Source organism: Sorex araneus, chromosome 1 (assembly GCF_027595985.1).
Source record: "Sorex araneus isolate mSorAra2 chromosome 1, mSorAra2.pri, whole genome shotgun sequence".
Lineage (NCBI taxonomy): Eukaryota > Metazoa > Chordata > Mammalia > Eulipotyphla > Soricidae > Sorex > Sorex araneus.
The window spans coordinates 213343792-213362328 of NC_073302.1; the positions used below are offsets into that span (position 1 = coordinate 213343792).

General features: G+C 38.5%; 1 protein-coding gene across 1 annotated transcript in view; it reads right to left on the reverse strand.

Moving 5' to 3' along the window:
* Window positions 1-18537, reverse strand: part of KYNU (kynureninase) — a 154952-nt gene that overhangs the window by 13299 nt on the left and 123116 nt on the right. Inside the window, exon 12 of the mRNA XM_055127048.1 lies at window positions 2116-2168. Within this exon, the coding sequence (XP_054983023.1) occupies window positions 2116-2168 (53 nt within the window). The remainder of the gene's footprint in view (window positions 1-2115; window positions 2169-18537) is intronic.

The window sequence follows — 18537 nt, forward strand, 5'->3', positions numbered from 1 at the left end:
ATTCGAAACAACCTAAAAAAGTAACTTTTTTTTTCCTTTTTTTTCCTGCTTTTTGGGTCATACCCGGTGATGCACAGGGTCTACTCCTGGCTCTGAACTCAGGAATTACCCCTGGCGGTACTAAGGGTACTATATGGGATGCTGGGAAACGAACCCAGGTCAGCCTCATGCAAGGCAAATGCCCTACCCACTGTACTATCGTTCCAGCCCCCTAAAAAGTAACTTTAAGGATTGTCTTAGAAGTATTATTAGGTCAAGTGATAATTTTTAAGGGGACTTGAAAAAAATAATCTACCTAAGTATAGTATAGAGTCCCAGTTTACAATAGGTCTACTTAAGACACTTCAACCAAGATTATTTTTTAACCATGCAATAGTTCTTTCAGTTGTGTAGACTGACAGAATACAGAAATATCTTCACTTTCATTATTACTAACAAACCACAAAAGAAATTTTATCACTTTTTTAAAATGAAGATACTTTTGCCCAACTATAAGTTAGTGTAAATGTTTGAGCATTTTTTTTTTTTTTTTTGCTTTTTGGGTCACACCTGGCAATGCACAGGGGTTACTCCTGGCTCTGCACTCAGGAATCACCCCTGGCGGTGCTCAGAGGACCATATGGGATGCTGGGAATCGAACCCGGGTCGGCCGTGTGCAAGGCAAATGCCTTACCCGCTGTGCTATTGCTCCAGCCCCTGTTTGAGCATTTTTAAGGTGAACTAGAAAGTTACTATGATCTACATATTAAGTTAAATAAATGCACTTTAAGTAAAATTTCAATTTACAGTGAGTGTAAAGTGAAAAAGAAATTGTAATCAAGAGTGTCCTATATTAAAAAGGAAGTTAATGGGGAATATTATCATAATTGTTATTATATTAAGTAGTAGAATGTTAAAAATAAGAGTTAAGATTACTAGTAAGAGATGAAACTGAAACTAAGGCTGCATAAAATAATGTTAGAATATTCAAGGTCTTTTGAGATTCAGCTAATCCATGGCTAATTAGATCATGCACCCTGGACCACATCTGGTACACTGCTTATTTCTGTAAATAATGTTTTATTGGATCATCCCCTTACTTGCTCATTTATGTTTGTCTATGATTGCTTTAGTGCCATGATGATAGACTTGAATTTTTGCCACACAGACAATATTGCCTGAAAAGCTTCAAACATCTCAAATCTGATGGCCTTTAAAGAGAAACTTGAACCATTGCTGACCCATTCAAATCCCATCACTTACAGATAGGAATATTTGTCACAACGCATTTAAGCACTAACAGAAAAGAGCTAATTATTTTAATTCTTCAAGATAAAATTGTAGGATTCTCAATTTGACTAGAAGAGGCTGCCTTAGTTCTGTGCATCTTTGTTGCTTTTTTGCAAATGTGACTATGTTTAAAATATTATCTCAGGGTTGGAAGCCATCTGAAGTATCAAGTTTAGGTTGAACTCTTACAATATGTATGAAGCTTTCTGTATCATGTGTGACTGAATAATAAAAAGAAAGATCTTGGCAGTTTCTGTGCATTGTATACTTCGTTTCAACCCATGGGGGTTTCACTGCTATTCTATAGTAGGTGAGAAAAACTGCAGAAGGAGTCAAATTTGAAGAAAGATGGGGACGCAAGTGAAAGTATTAAATAGCAATGCTATGTTCTTCTTTCTTTAAAACTCTGCACTTGTCTTATCTCAAAATAAATATTAACATCAAATATGTGAGAAAATTTCAAAGAGCCCAACATGGTGTGACTTATGGAGCATCATAAATGTTCTAAGGGCAGTGTGAGATTGACGCTGGAACTTTCTGGGACTGAACTCAAAAATTACCTCCTGTCACTTCTGCCCGATGCAGATACTCAGCATGATGTGTTCTGAGTCCTCTGTGTTACAATTATCTCACTCTCACGCTCCCACAAAGGGCCAGCTCCCATCACGCTGAAGTCTATACAAACTTAGTCTTACACTCAGAAAATGTCACCTCTTATTTTAGGAATTCTCGGTGGCATTTTCAAATTACACTCTCCATGAGGCATGTATATATATCTCATATAGAGACCCGAGAAAATTTAAATAAAAATAATATGACTTATAGAGTAAAATGAAATACACTTACTGTTATCCATTTTAAATCTGGTAGTGAGGTCATGGCCAAACCACCCTATTAACCTAAAACATAAAATGCACCGTTAGATACTTTGTTCTACTATGTTACCAAATAATTTTAAGAATTTGGGCTGCAAAGGTTAAAGTTATTTGTAGATATGAATCATCAATACCTAAGCATAAAAATGCTGTATGATTATAAGCCAACTGAATTTATTTAGAATGCGCTGTTTTGGGTTTATACCTGGATGTGCTCAAGGCTTGATCCTGGCTTTGGGCTAAGGGATTGGGAGACAGCAAATCAGATGGAGGGTCAAAGCGGGTTTAGCCATGTGCAAAGTAGGCGCCTCTCACCCCACACTATCTCTCCTGACCCCTCAATTAGTATTTATAACATTGTTGATGCCGATAAAATAAATCTATTGATATTGCATGCTCTATTTATTTTGACGATGTAAAACCATCTGATGAACTGTGTAGTTAATGAGTTCATTCAGAATACAATGAAGTAAAATATTGAGTTTCATTTAAGAAAATGGTATCCCTGTAGCACTGTCATCCCAATGTTCATCCATTTGCTCGAGCGGGCACCAGTAACATCTCCATTGTGAGACTTGTTACTGTTTTTGGCATATTGAATATGCCATGGGAAGCTTGCCAGGATCTGCTTTGTGGGCGGGATACTCTCGGTAGCTTGCTGGGCTCTCTAAGAGGGACGGAGGAATTGAACCCGGGTCAGCCGCATGCAAGGCAAACGACCTACAGGCTGTGCTATCGCTCCAGCCCAAGAAAATGGTAAAAGTTGAAACTTCCAGTGGTAGAGTGCTGAGGTTGATCCTGTGGTGGAGCGCGGTCTCAGAGGAGTGAGTCCACATGGTCCTGTGAGTGCAACCCTTGCTTTGCAGGGAGGATTCCCGGGAAACAAGTGCAACTCACTGTGACCTGCACCTGAGTTTGTGACTGTGGCACTGCAACAATTGTGCAATACCAGAGGCTACAGGTGTTCAAATTGAGACATCCTGAAATATGATCTCTACTACAGAACAACAAAAAAGAGTGAAGTGCCTTATCCAGAGCACGGCAGCAGAGGCCACTCCCAGCAGTGCTCAGGGGCCCAGGTTTCTTGGACATCCTGCTGTGGGGGTGACAGTGCACTGCTCAGACCCGGTGGTGTAATGGTCCAGAAGCTCAGGGTCATGCCAAGCAGAATGGATGGCCGTGGAATGGTAGACATTTGCAGTATTGTGTGGACTACCTCAAAAATCTTTTTTTTTCTTTTTGGGTCACACCTGGCAATGCACAGGGGTTACTCCTGGCTCTGCACTCAGGAATTACCCCTGGCGGTGCTCAGGGGACCATATGGGATGCTGGGAATCGAACCCGGGTCAGCCACGTGCAAGGCAAACACCCTATCCGCTGTGCTATTGCTCCAGCCCCTCAAAAATCTTTCAACAACACTTTTTATAATCACAGTATCACTGTCATCCCGTTATTCATCGATTTGCTCAAGTGTGCCCAGTAATGTCTCCATTCGTCCCAGCCCTGAGATTTTAGCAGCCTCTCTTTACTTGTCCTTCCCAACGGTGCCACATTGGAGGGGGAATGAGACCATCATTCTTACTGGTTTTGGCATATCAAATATGTCATGCAGAGCTTGCCAGACTCTGCTGTGCAGACAGGATACTCTCGGTAGCTTGCTAGGTTCTCTGAGAGGGACTTTTTATAATAGGCCCCAGAAAAAGAAATGATACAAAAATAATCTATTTAATTGTTGAAATTTTGAAATAATTTTATTTTAAAAGTATTATTGATTCTTTTGAAAGAATTCAGCTTGGATAGAGAAAGACCACTAAGTCAATGATGGTTGGAGGGATCACTGGGGATGGGAGATGTGTGCTGAAAGTAGACGAAGGATCAAATGTAATGGCCTCTCAGTTTTTGTATTGCAAACCATCATGCCTCAAAGTAGAGAGAGAGACTCAAAAAGAAATTGTCTTCCATAAATGCAGGGGTTGGGGCAGGGGGTGGGGATAGTGGGAGGGATACTGGGGACATTGTTGGTGGAAAATGTACAATGGTGGAGGGATTAGTGTTGGATCATTGTATGACTAAAACTCAATGATGAAAGCTTTGCAACTATATTTGTTATTCAAATATAGTGATTCAATTAAAAAAAATATTAGTGAACCTGAGATATAGTACAGCCCGCCGGGCATGAGGCAAGCCGGGTTGGATCTCTGGCTTTCCACAGAGTCCCCTGAGCCCAGGAGGAGGGATCCCTGGGCAGACAGTTTCTTTAATCAGTTGTCTGTACTCAGACACTCAGAATAGTTCCAGATTTTAGCTACTATGAACAGTGCTGCAATGAACATACAAGTGCACATGTCATTTCTACTGTGTTTTTTTTTTTTGCACCCCTGGGGTATATTCCCAGAAATGATCTTGCTGGGTCATGTGAAAGCTCAATATCTATTTTTTTTTTAGGAATGTCCTTGTTTCTCAAAATGGCTGGACCAGTCAGGATTCCCAAAAATGAATGAGTCCCTTTCTCCCCACATCCATGCCAGCACTGATTGTTCTTGTTTATTTTGATGTGCACCAGTCTTTGTGATATTTCTCATTGTTGTTTTGATTTACATCTCCCTGATGATTAGTGATGTGGAGCAATTTTTTCATGTGTCTTTAGGACATTTGTATTTTGTTTTTTTATGGAAGTTTCTATTCACTTCCTTTCCCATGTTTTGATGGGGTTGGAAGTTTTTTTCTTGTAAAGTTCTACCAGTGTCTTATATACCCTGGATATTAACCCCTTATCCATTAGGTAATGGGTAAATATTGTTTCCCATTCTGTGGGCTCTCTCTGTATTTTGGTCACCATTTATTTTGAAGTGCAGCAGCTACTTAGTTTAATGTAGTCCCATTTGTTTATGTGTGTCTCCAATTTCTTGGACAGTGCTATTTCATCCATAAAGATGCCTTAGGAAAAATAAAATCACTGGGCTGAAGAGATATTACAGAAGGTAAAGCACTTGCCTTGCAGCTGATGCATGTTTGATTCTCACCACCAAATTTCATCCTCAACAACAACAACCAAAAAACAAAACAAAAAAATAAAACAGGTCCCTCCAGGAGTAATTCCTGATCACAAAGCTAGAAGGAAGCCCTGAATACAGCTAAATACCCCACTCCCAAATATCACTCATGGGACTGACATTTTGTGGAAATATGATATATATATATGCATTTCAAATACATGCATGTGTATATATGAGTATAACAGATAAAAAATAGGCAAAACACATTGAAGAAAAATACAAGAATTTGAGAAGGAAAGAAAATTCTGGTAGTTGTTTCTTTTTAAATAAATTCTCAGTTTTAGTACTGCAAAATATTTTAAAAATCCAATATTTATTTTAGTGTTTGGCAATGTTTATTCATTTTGGGGTTATATATGGCAGTGCTCAGGGTTTACTCCTGACTCAGTGCTCAGGGATCACACCTACTAGGGCTTGAGGATCTTACAGAGTGCCAGGAATTAAACCCAAGTTGGCCACTTTGCAAAGCTAGCCCCCTGCACAGTGTACCATTTCTCCAGCCCAAGTTTTGCTTTTGTTAGGGGGGGAACACTGACAGTGCTGGGGGGGCTATTTGCAGTACAGAGCTCAGAGGATGATGCAGCTGTGGGAACTGAACCTAGAATTCCCACATGCAAAGCATGCACATGGTTCCTGGAGCTATCTCCCTGGCTCAGGTGGGACGGCTGATAGAGTTTTCTATGTGATACCTATGAGGTTTCAAAAGATAAGGGAAGTGCATTTATGTATTTGAATGGCTAAAAGATGCACTAATAACTAAAAGAGCAAGTGGAGAAACAAATAAATTCATAGACATTTATATTTATGCATTCAAAAATTAAAAGAAAATTAAGATTTTCTCTTAATTTGAGAGTTTTCAACAAGTTTTACTTTATTTTATTTCTTTTTTTAAAAAAGCCAACTTACAAGAGCTACATAGAACATGAACAGGTATGTATAAAGGAGAAGTTAATCGCTCAATAAAAATAAAACAATAAAATTGAAACTCAGGTTACAGCAGGTAGGTTGCTTTCCTTGCACAAGGAGGACTGTGATTTAATCCCATGTGGTCTCCTGAGTAACACTTGAGCCAGGAGTAATCCCTGGGCATCGCTAGTGTGGCCCCAAAACAAAAAGAACAAAAAGTAAGAAACAAAAAATGGAATGCCCATAATAAATAATAGTTCAATTTAAAGATGGGTGTTTGTCAATGTAGTTGCCAATTTGAATGAATATCAATGAATGCTCTTTGACATTCTGGTAGAAAAAGAAAAGTCCTTCGGCCAACATTTAAAAAAAATTATTCACATTTTAATGAATATAATTTGCTTTGTTCTATTAGTCTACATTTTTTCAATTGTTATCTTTTCCCCATAATTAAAATATTTTTCTATCTAAAAAAAAAAAAAAAAAAAAAAAAATAAAGATGGGTGTTTGAGCATTGTGTAACTGAGACTTAAGCCTGAAAGCTTTGTAACTTTCCACATGGTGATTCAATTAGAAATTACAATAATAATAATAATAAAAAGATGGGGGCTGAAGTGATAGGACAGTGGGTAGGGCATTTGCCTTGCACGCAGTCAACCAGAGTTTGATTCCTCCATCCCTCTCGGAGAGCCCGGCAAGCTACCGAGAGTATCCTGCCTGCACGGCAGTCCTTGCTAGCTATTAGTGGTGTATTCGATATGCCAGAAACAATAACAAGTTTCACAATGGAGACGTTACTGTTGCCTGCTCGAGCAAATCAATGAACAATGGGACGACAGTGCTACGGTGCTACTGTACTTTAAAAGTTAGCAGAGGCATTTCTAATTTATGATGCCAGTTTCGATCAATAAATAGGGAATATCTAATGATAATAGGGATTATATTGTTTGTGGAGTACAATTTTAAAATATAAATGAAATATATGTATAACTTCATGTATCAGTACATAGTCCTTCCAATTTATTCAAAAGACTATGTGGGTGGAACGAGACTGATGTACTAGCATAATTCGCATAATACTATTTACAGAGGAAAGCAACCTAAGTATCTTCTAATTGAAGATTAGTAAGATAAATCATACTATTTTCAGATGATTTAATAACTTGTGGGCCATTATAAAAATCCTATTAAAATAATATATGTTCAGAAGTATCATATATATTCTACATGGTCATTGTACTGTTCTTACATCACAGAAAAGTAGTCATTATAATTTTAGCCATAACTATTAGTCAAAAATTTTAAATCTAGAACAATTTACTTTATAAATTTTGCACATATATTTTATACAGAATCAATCTTTAAAATCTAATTGTGTAAAATTAGTTTTATACTTAGACTTAAAATTAATAACTAATTAATTATTCATTTTAATTAAAGGGATAAAATTCATTGCAAATCATATAACACATTGTTTCAAAACTTATTCCTAAACTTTCTTCTCTCGTTTTAAATCTAATATCCTGAAAGTTTAGCAAACACCTCTCTCTTCACTCCAGGTTTTCTAACTAGAAATGCTAGAAATAATATGGATTAAATAAAAGAACTTACGACAGAGGGATGAAGATCCAAGTAGAAGCTAATGAACTTTAAACAAAATTACACTTTTTAAAATGAAGGCAAGTTTTTCTAGTTTGAATCACAAAAGCCAGGACTTAGGTGCAAATATCGATATATAACTGGAAGAAGGGTGTTATGTTCAGAACAGCTGCTATACTAGGACATATAAAAGAAGAGTAGACATGTCCATAATAAGAAATAAGAAAATGTTAAAAATTGGAAATAACACATAAAACACATGGAACCTAAGCCATGCTAATTTTCTGCTGAGGTATCTCCCATAGCTGAACCAGAAAAATTCCACTTATTCACTGAGGAATAATGAGAAAAGATCTTGATATTGCAGAAACACAGGAAAAACGAGAAGAGAACAGTAAAATTTATCCACGATAAAAACAAACAAAAACTCAATTCACCAGAAAAACAATGCCTGAAAGCTGATGAAACTGTAAAGCAGCTGAAAAAATTAAAAAAAAAACACAGACACAAGTAATATTCCATATGATAAATAAATATACTAAGGAGAAATATGGAGATACAAGTGACAGAGATTGACAAATAGGGGCACAGTGAAAAGATTGCATAAGTGAAAAACAATTAGAAAAAATAAGATGAAATGAAAAACAATAACCCAATACTAAAATTGTATAACAAATAAGAAAAGAAACTAAAATAAAACAATAATATACAATTAGTATAAACAGAGGTGAAGCTAAGGATTAGAAAAATACAACATAATAGTTATATTAGTAGGTAAATTAAAAGGTATTTTAGTGAGGGAAGAATTTCAAGTAATTAAAAACACATCTGAGAAGCACATTCTTACTATAAAGACTAAAGCATCAGATGAAGGGAAATCATAATGTAGAGAAAAGCACAAAAATAGAATGAAAAAAATAATTAAAAAATATCTATGAGAGAGGCCTGAGAGTGAAGTGGGGAGGTTCTGGACTCTCATACTGCCAGTGAGCTGGACCAACCTGGGTTCAATTCATGGCATCTCCTGTCATCACCTGAGCCCTGCCAGGAGAAATCCCTACAACCTAGTGTGGCCCAAACAAACTACTACATAAATCTGAAGGAGAGTGTTACTTATCCAATCAAATACCGGGAGTGAAAGATGATCTCAACTTTAACAGAGGAAATAGGAAAATAACTCAAACACATGAAGCTGAAGAAATATGGAGCCCTCACAGAGAAATCATTCCACACTTTTCAATTAGATACTTTCAATATAATTTAAATGACTCCAGGGTATAGAGAATTCAAAATCAAAATGGTTGTAGGAGAGGCTAGATCTCTGCCCAATGGGCAGAGATCTGGGAATAGATCAAATCACTCATGGGAGCATCCCACCCCCCAAAATTTAAGGAATGTAGAAAGGACTTTATATTTGAGAGGGAAAACACACAATTGTGAAACCAGGTAAGAATTACAAACTTGATGAAAATTAGCCAATCTTACTTAAGAATAATAATTTCAAGAAATGAAAACAGGTTGATCTCATACTAATATGTTACAAGAGGGTGTTATTTACTCACTTAAAGTGCAAGTATCTCTAAGTTGCTTCTTTAAAAAATTTTCATTAGTGGATCACCCTGAAGTGATTCACTAATAAACTTATGAACTTTCATGTTTGCATTTCATTTACATCCCTGTACCAGTGCCCATTCTCCTCCACCAATGTTCCCAGTATCCTTCCCACTACCCCTACCCCATCCCCCACTACCCCCACCCTGCCTCTGCAGCAGGGCATTCCCTTTTGTTCTCTCTCCTGTTGGATGTCATAGTTTGCAATAGAGGTATTGAAAGTTGCTATTTCATAATGTACAGTGAAATATACTAATAAGACAAAAATTCATAGGTAATATCAATAAACCCTAAAAATACATTTTCAATATTCCACAACTGTTTTTATTATTTTTATTTATTTATTTATTTATTGCTTTTTGGGTCACACCTGGCAATGCACAGGGGTTACTCCTGGCTCTGCACTCAGGAATTACTCCTGGCGGTGCTCAGGGGACCATATGGGACGCTGGGACTCGAACCCGGGTTGGCTGTGTGCAAGGCAAACGCCCTACCCACTGTGCTGTCACTCCAGCCCCAACTGTTTTTATTTTTAAGACACAACATTTAAAGTAATTTGGAGATACTTATTGCAATAGTATATATCTATATTAGTTTAAACATCTATCTCAAATTTAGTCAAAGATAATTATTTTGTAGCATAACAATTGATAAAAGGTGGTAAAGTATCAGTACTTATGAATTATGTACTTTTACAATGTTATAAAGAAAGAAAAAATTTTCAGTAATCTGGTACAAAAAGAACATGGAAACTCATTATCTTACAAATCTGAAATTTAAAATTGCAACCAAAATATATTTCTGTGAAGCACTCTAGATCTATATTAAAAGAATAAATAAAATATTCCTGAATAAAAAAAATAATATAATATTATTCAGAATCAGGGCTAGGACGAATGAAGACGTTACTGGCACCCACTCGAGAAAATCGATAATCAACAGGATGACAGTGATATAGTGATAAAGTGATATTGATGACAGAGTGAAAAGAGAAGGTTGGATTCAGGTCTCCAACTGGGATTTATGTTTGAAGGGAAGAGGATTAGTTTGAGAGGCTCCTGTGACTCCACATGTTTGGAAGAATCTGGTGATAGAACCAAGCCTGATTCATTCCCCCTCTGCCTTGAGACACGGTTTATATAGCCAGCTTGATGCTTGTTTTTATGTAAATATGCCAGGTGAATGAACCTGTGAACACCTCTATCTACAATCGGAGAGAAACAACAACAAAGAAAATTTTCTGCCTGGACCCCCAAGTTGCCACCCAGAAACGGCCTCTCTGGTTCCTGATCAAGTTTCTGAATGGCCATGATCCCAGAGACTCAGAAACAAATCTTGGAACCCAGCAGCTTTGGGCAGAAATCCCTCCAGATTTAATTATTAAAATTCCAGAATTCCAAAATCACACAGCAACGTGATATCATATACTATTCATAATCAGCAATAGAAAACAATGTGTCTAACCTGGCCTTTTTGGCAGATCTAAGTGTTGGGAAAAAATCTCAAATAACAATGGTGCGTCCGGTGTAGAAATATTGAATGTAGTCAAAGTAGATAGAGAATAATGTGGACATCATCTGCCACACAGGTAGAGGGAGGGTGTGGGACGGGGGGTCTACTGAGGTTTTTGGTGGTGGAAAATATGCACTGGTGAAGGGATGGGTGTTTCATCATTGTATGACCGAGACAAACCGAAAAGCTTTGTAACTGCTAATATAAATATATATATATATATATATATATGCCTATTTAACTTTATGTCCAAATGATATTCGTGCATACAATTTCTCTTGAAAATTATGCATTTCCAATAACCACTGGAATAGGTGATAAAATCTTAAAGTAGGGTTCTCAAAATTCCAAACTGTTTTCTATTAAATGCTAAAGCCATGTTAACCTGAAGATATAACTGAGAAATATTAGTGAGTTTCAAATAAATGGGAAAATAAAACAACTATAAAACCAACTATAAAAGTAATTGTTTGCTTGAGGTGCTGATGTTTATCACTATGAATATTTATTGAAAAGTTATACTTCGAGTAGGCATGCGCTAACTACTGAAGAGAAGTTGACATACCTCGTTTAATGAGGCCAATTGAGATTATATTTGCATAAAGTGGAGGAATTAAGGGAGTAGATTCTAGCCTGAAAGCATTAAATCAATTCATTACTTAAAACGGAAGTACTAATTTACTTTTTTATGCTATAAAAAAGAAAAATTGTAATTTATTAAAAATCATTATTTCTTCTTTAGTCACATGTCAAAAAATAAAAGATCAGCCCTTTTCACATAATTTATTTAATTAAAAACAGATCAAAATTTTTTTTTTTTGCTTTTTGGGTCACACTCAACAATGGGTTACTCCTGGCTCTGCACTCAGGAATTAATCCTGATGGTGGTGGTGCTTGGGGGACCATATGGGATGCCAGGAATTGAACCCGGGTGGGCTGCATGTAAGGCAAATGCCCTTCCCTCTGTACTACCACTCCAACCCCCCCAAAAAAACAGAATCAAAATTTAACTCTAGACATTTTATTCTTAATAGATATCTCAATAACAGTGGCTATCAGTTTCGACCATCCAAAAAAGCAAAAGCAAAAACACAGTAATCTCCCTTAATTCCCATCAAAAGGGATTAAATATAAAAATAATTGGGAAAGATTCTAAAAGCGTTTTCTTATTTAGAAAATTTATTTCATTCTAATATACTCCCTAAAGGATTAGGCTTTATTCACTGTGGGTTACATTAAAAGTTCAAGATTCTGAGTTATCATGATTGTTGGGCATATCTGACAGAAACATCAAAGGCCTATGTGTGAATTGGTATCATAGGAAGAAATAAAGACTGTACTTGGAAGTGCGGAAGGCATGATCAATACCCAAATGTGAATAAGACAAGTAACAGCATTAAGGGGAAATGTCTCTTAAGAGATGAGAGAATGGATTCCATTTCTGAGGTCAAAGCATTGTTTTAAATTTATATCTGAAATATTTTGATTGTTTTCAAGTTATCAGTATCACATTTTATAATACAATCCTTTGCATTTATTTACCAAAACATTAAAATTTGCTGTCCAATGACTTACCATGAAAAATGTTAAATGAATATCTCTAGCCTGGGAATAGACCCAACTAAAATTCAGTTATTTTTACATATCACTTTCCCTTATCCACATAACACATTTGTGTTACCTCTGGATGGATTTAAGATATTTCCATGTAACATGTAACTGTCTTCTAGCTTATGAAATTACCTATTCAAAGCACATGCTTGAATAGTTTAGGTATAGATAATTGCTAAGGAAATAAAATATTATTTCACTTGACTTCTGTGACAACCCTATGAGTCATGTGTTACTCAACCATTTTAATTTTGAAAGATATAAGGATTACATTATCATCCACAGAAACATAGCTAATCATGTCTCTATGTGCTACTTGGGTCAACCCCAACACAAGGTAGAAGGTCATGACAAGGTTGAATCATCAAAATAAGACTGATGGAGCATGCTCAAAACAAGACAACAAACCTTGGTGTCTAGAAGCGCAGAGAGAAAGCAGAAGCTAAACTTTTACCTGGATAAATAAGGGAAACAAAACTACATACTTGTTACCAGTGATCACTATCACTTATGCTCCCAATATTTTTCCTTTATGAGGGTTATTATAGATTTCCTATATTTTATTCATCTATTCTTCAAAAATAGCTCACACAATACTGTGCTGGAAGCTACAGACGCACTATTGAACCTATCCAGATCTTTTTCTTGCCACAAAGAATTAAAAGATTATCTTAAGTATGAGGAAGTTGGGCTGGATCGATAGCACAGCGAGTAGGGTAGAGAGTTTGCCTTGCACTCAGCCGACCCAGGTTCGATTCCTCCACCCCTCTTGGAGAGCCTGGCAAACTACCTACAGTATCCCACCTGCACGGCAGAGCCTGGCAAGCTATCTGTGGCATATTCGATATGCCAAAAACAGCAACAACAAGTCTCACAATGGAGACATTACAGGTGCCCGCTCAAGCAAATCGGTGAACAATGGTCTGGTAGTGGTACAGTGATATAGTAATTCAGAAGCTGGACTTAGTGCCTCTTCCCATAGACAGCAACTTTGTAATGATATATAGAATAATTCACAAGAAAATAAGTCTGGAAAAACAGGTAGAAATCTCACAACAAAAGATCAGAGGATAGCACCAAAGTGGGTGGGAAAGAAAGATGGATGTTAGGTTGCATCACCCCCAGTGTGGATATTTTCAGCGAGAAAGGAATCTGATGAAGAGATTTTTTCTGGAGAGTGTAGGCGGATGCTCCCCATGCACTCACACTCCAGCTTTGTAAAACACACCTGGGCCCCAGGATTTCCAGCGTTGACAACTTAGAGGAGAGCACTGAGGACAGTGGCAGGTCTTTAGGAAATAGAGGTCTCATCCTCAAAGGGTACTCAAACTCAAAGTACTCAGAGACTAACAATGACAACAGTGATTTGAAAGAATCTGAATAACAATTCAAGCGTTCTATTTTTTTTTAATAACCTGTTGAATAAGTAGAAAATTTCTGGGAGGATCCCCAGATAAGAATCATCAGTGCCTACCAGTTCGGAAACTTCCTGTAACCTTGCTAACTTCAGTGGTTCCGGTGCCATGTTAGAGTACTCCCTAAGCCTCTGAAAGACGGCAGGTGAGTTCTGTTGAGAAACCCATAAGCCTGAGAATTATAACCGGGAATAAAGCCTGGTAAGAGGAGCTGACACCCATTACTGCTTTTTGCACAAATTTGTCAAACCATACAAGCTCTGCTCATGCATCTTGGCCAGGGCAGCACTCTACTGATGTGCCGCATAGCAGGAAGTGGTCGAGAGGGATAATTTCAGTTTCCACAGGCCCATGATACTACCTACGAGCACACAAGAGTCACATTCCCTGGCTGTGCACCTACCCATCATTTCATACTCAGATCAACAGCTCACAAAATGTGACACGCTGACAGCAAGAAGACAGGCAAACCCACTCAGGAAACATACCTGGGGCATGAAGGCTGGTGTCTATGACAGACTGTGCTTCTGGCCTCCACAGGACACACGGTCATTGCTTCAAGACCAGGAGAAGTAACAGAGCTGACTAATATATTGAAAGGAGCAAAGAAGTTTTGGCATAAGGGGGTGACAGAGGAAAATGTCCCGAAGAACCAAGACAAAACCCCTGAAAATAATATTGTAATGAAAAAGATAAGCAGTCTGCCTGATGAGAAGAATGCAAAGCAATGACTAAAAATATGCTAACTATATTCAAGAGAGTCTCTTGCCCACAAGCCTGGCCGTCTTCCCTGGGGTCCCTTGGGGGGATGGGGCCCAGCTTCCCTCCCCACCCCAAGCAGAGACCCCGGTGGCCGAAGACCACCAGAACCTAGCTACAGCCATGCTGGAGGCTCCTCTCCACACATTTGGACAGGCCTCATGCATGAAGGTACCAGCAGAGGAACCCAGGTGTGTGTAATCCCATCAACGGCCAACATCCAGAGAGAGACTTAAAAGCAAGCTCTCAGAAGATATCTTTTGCCTACTTCTCCCTCTGGGAGAAACTGGCAATCCTCTGAGAGTTTCCTGCCCACATGGGACAGCCTTGCAAACTTCCCATGGTGTATTCATATGCAAAATCCAGTAACAAGCTGGATCTCATTTCCCTGACCCTGAAGAGCCCCCAGTGCAATATTGTTAGTAGGGCCGAGTTGAGATAGACTTCTAAGATCTCAGGGAAAGGACGAAATGAGATGTTACTGAGCCTGCCCGAGAAATCGGTGATTAACGGGATATCATGATCGTGATCATGATATTCAAGAAATGAATGGATGAATTAGATAAAGTAAGAAGGATCCAAGTAGAGGGTAGAGCTAGAGAATACTATAATGGAACTGAAAAACCCAATTGAGGAATCCACTGGCTGAATGAGTGAAGTGGGAAAGAGAAAAAAGAGAATCTTCTCGAATCAGTCTAGAAGACAGCTATAGAATCCACCCAGACAGACCAACAACACAAAAAATACATATACTTATTTATTTAAATTTAGGTCCCACATCTGGTGATGCTCAGAGATTATTTTCGAATCCATGCTAGGGGCAGAGCGATTATCCCAGTATCCCAGTAGTACTCAGAGGACCGTGCAGTGAAGATATCAAACACGCTTTCTAGCATTCAAGGCACACACTCATTTCATTGCACTATCTTTCCAACCCATCCCACTCTTAACACAACTTAGGGCTGAGAGATAGTAATGAACTTAAGGCATATGTCGTGCACGTGGACAACCCCAGTTTGATCCCTTGCACTACATGGTACCCAGAGCATTTCTGAGTGCAACTCTGGAAGCCACTCTCTTCACCCTCAAGTACTGAAGTGTGTGGCCCATGTGACCCCTGAGCAATGCTTTGGTTTCTCACCCAATCTTTAGCCCTGGAAGGCTTGAGCAACACTCTATACTTCAGCCCCTCATTGGGCTAGGAACAATGGAAGGGACCTTGCGACTCCTAAGCTCCACTTGAGAGAAAAAACACACCCCAGAGAAAACATTATTTCAAATTAAAAAAAAAAATAAAAAAGAAATTAAAAGATGGTTTATTGGGGGATGGGGGATGGGGTAGGGCCACAACCAGCTGTGGTGAGGGCTCTGAACTCAGGGATCACTCCCATCAGGTTTAGAGACTAGGTGGGGTGCCAGAAATATATGCGGGTCAGCTGTTTGCAAGGGAAGTGCTGTGCTATATATCTTTGATGTACTATATTTAAACTCTGAAGAAGTTTAAATATTAAAAATACCTGGAGGAAATGTTGGAATTATGTCAAGTAGAATAATTTTCACATTACCAAGGCCCCAGAAGATAATAAGACAAGAGGTCTGACACAAGAAGACAGCTGCTCTGAAAACCACAGCTAAACTTAAGACAAAATAGGAAAGAAAAATATTCATACCAACATCACTGTCACTAGACATGTAGATGCAGGCAGGCCTACCACTACTTGTCATCTGATCTATAAATGCAATGGAATCAACAAAAGAACCACTGAAAAATCTGAGGAGGCACAGATATTGTGATGGGGAAGGGTCCTCCTTCCATGATTGGGTCAGGGTAAACTGAGAACTAAAGGTGAGTGTAATATCAACAGAAATCTCCTTGTGGGAGTTTGAGATCAGCAGGTACTATGTGAACCAGCACACAGAAACTGTCACTGCCACATCTCTGGCTCACTGCACTGTTTCTGTTGCTGTCGATGGGGTGAATCTGAAGCAGGTGTCTTCAAAAATGGGCACACCTAAGAGCAAGCCTGTTTGGTTTGCACACTGGCTGTGAAACAACTAACTGTTGGTGTTAAAATCCAATGAACCACCCTACAGTTTAGTTAGAGGAAAATGTAAAGAAAGTTAGCAGTGACATTAGAAAAAAAAATGGCTGTAACCTTTGACACAGTAGCATTTATGCCAATTTATACAAATTTTTGGTTGGGAAAATGGCAATTTTCAGGAGCCACGTACTAAAGTTGAAGGGAAGGCAAGTCAGCAGTTGCAATAGTAGTGCCAGTGGGACCACATGGCTTACAGCCTTGAGTTGTGACCTACCACCAACTTGTTCAACTGACAGAGTGAAGAGTCAGCCACGTGTATCATTAGCTGTAGCTGCCAAATAAAATAATAGATATGTAAATATGTAATTAAAAATTAAGGCTGAGTAAGAGAAAAAGAAGAAAATAACAGCTATATTATAAGGACCTTTTATTTTTTTTTTATTTTTTTTTTTTTTTTTTTTTATTTATTTTTAATTAGAGAATCACCGTGAGGGTACAGTTACAGATTTATACACTTTTGTGCTTATACTTCCCTCATACAAAGTTTGGGAACCCCTCCCTTCACCAGTGCCCATTCTCCACCACCTGTAAACCCAGTGTCCCTCCCACCCTCCCCAATCCCATCTCCCCCCACCCCACCCTGCCACTGTGGCAAGGCATTCCCTTCTGTTTTCTCTCTCTAATTAGCTGTTGTGGTTTGCAATAAAGGTGTTGAGTGGCCGCTGTGCTCAGTCTCTAGCCCTCATTCAGCCCGCAACTCCCTTCCCCCACATGGCCTTCGACTACAGTGTAGTTGGTGATCGATTCTCTGTGTTGACCTTTCCCCGGAACGTGAGGGCAGCCTCGAAGCCATGGAGTCAACCTCCTGGTACTTATTTCTACAGTTCTTGGGTGTTAGTCTCCCACTCTGTTATTCTAAATACCATAGATGAGTGCAATCTTTCTATGTCTGTCTCTCTCTTTCTGACTCATTTCACTCAGCATGAAACTTTTCATGCCCATCCACTTAACTACAAAATTCTTGACCTCCTTTTTTCTAACAGCTGCATAGTATTCCATTGTATAGATGTACCAAAGTTTCCTCAACCAGTCATCCGTTCTGGGGCATTCGGGTTTTTTCCAGATTCTGGCTATTGTAAACAGTGCTGCGATGAACATACATGTGCAGATGTTGTTTCGATTGTACTTTTTTGCCTCTCTGGGATATATTCCCAGCAGTGGTATTGCTGGGTCAAATGGGAATTCAATATCTAATTTTTTGAGAGTCGTCCAAATTGTTTTCCAGAAGGGCTGAACCAGTCGGCATTCCCACCAGCAGTGAAGAAGGGTCCCTTTCTCCCCACATCCTCTCCAACAGCGGTTGCTTTTGTTCTTTTGGATGTGTGCTAGTCTCTGTGGTGTGAGGTGGTATCTCAAAGTTGTTTTGATCTGCATCTCTCTGATGATTAGTGATGCAGAGCACTTTTTCATGTGCCTTTTGGCCATTCGTATTTCTTCCTTGGTAAAGTTTCTGTTCATTTCTTCGCCCCATTTTTTGATGGGGTTGGATGTTTTCTTCTTGTAGAGTTCAACCAGTGCTTTATATACCATTGATATCAACCCCTTATCTGATGGGTATTGTGTAAATATCCTTTCCCATTCTGTGGATAGTCTTTGTATTCTGGTCACTGTATCTCTTGCGGTGCAGAAGCTTTTTAGTTTAATGTAGTCCCATTTGTTGATCTCTGTTTTTACTAGATTGCTTAGTTCCGTGTCACCTTTGAAGATACCTTTATCTTCAATATCGTGGAGGGTTTCGCCAACCTTGTCTTCAATGTACCTTATGGTTTGTGGTCTAATGTTGAGGTCTTTAATCCATTTTGATCTGACTTTTGTGCATGGT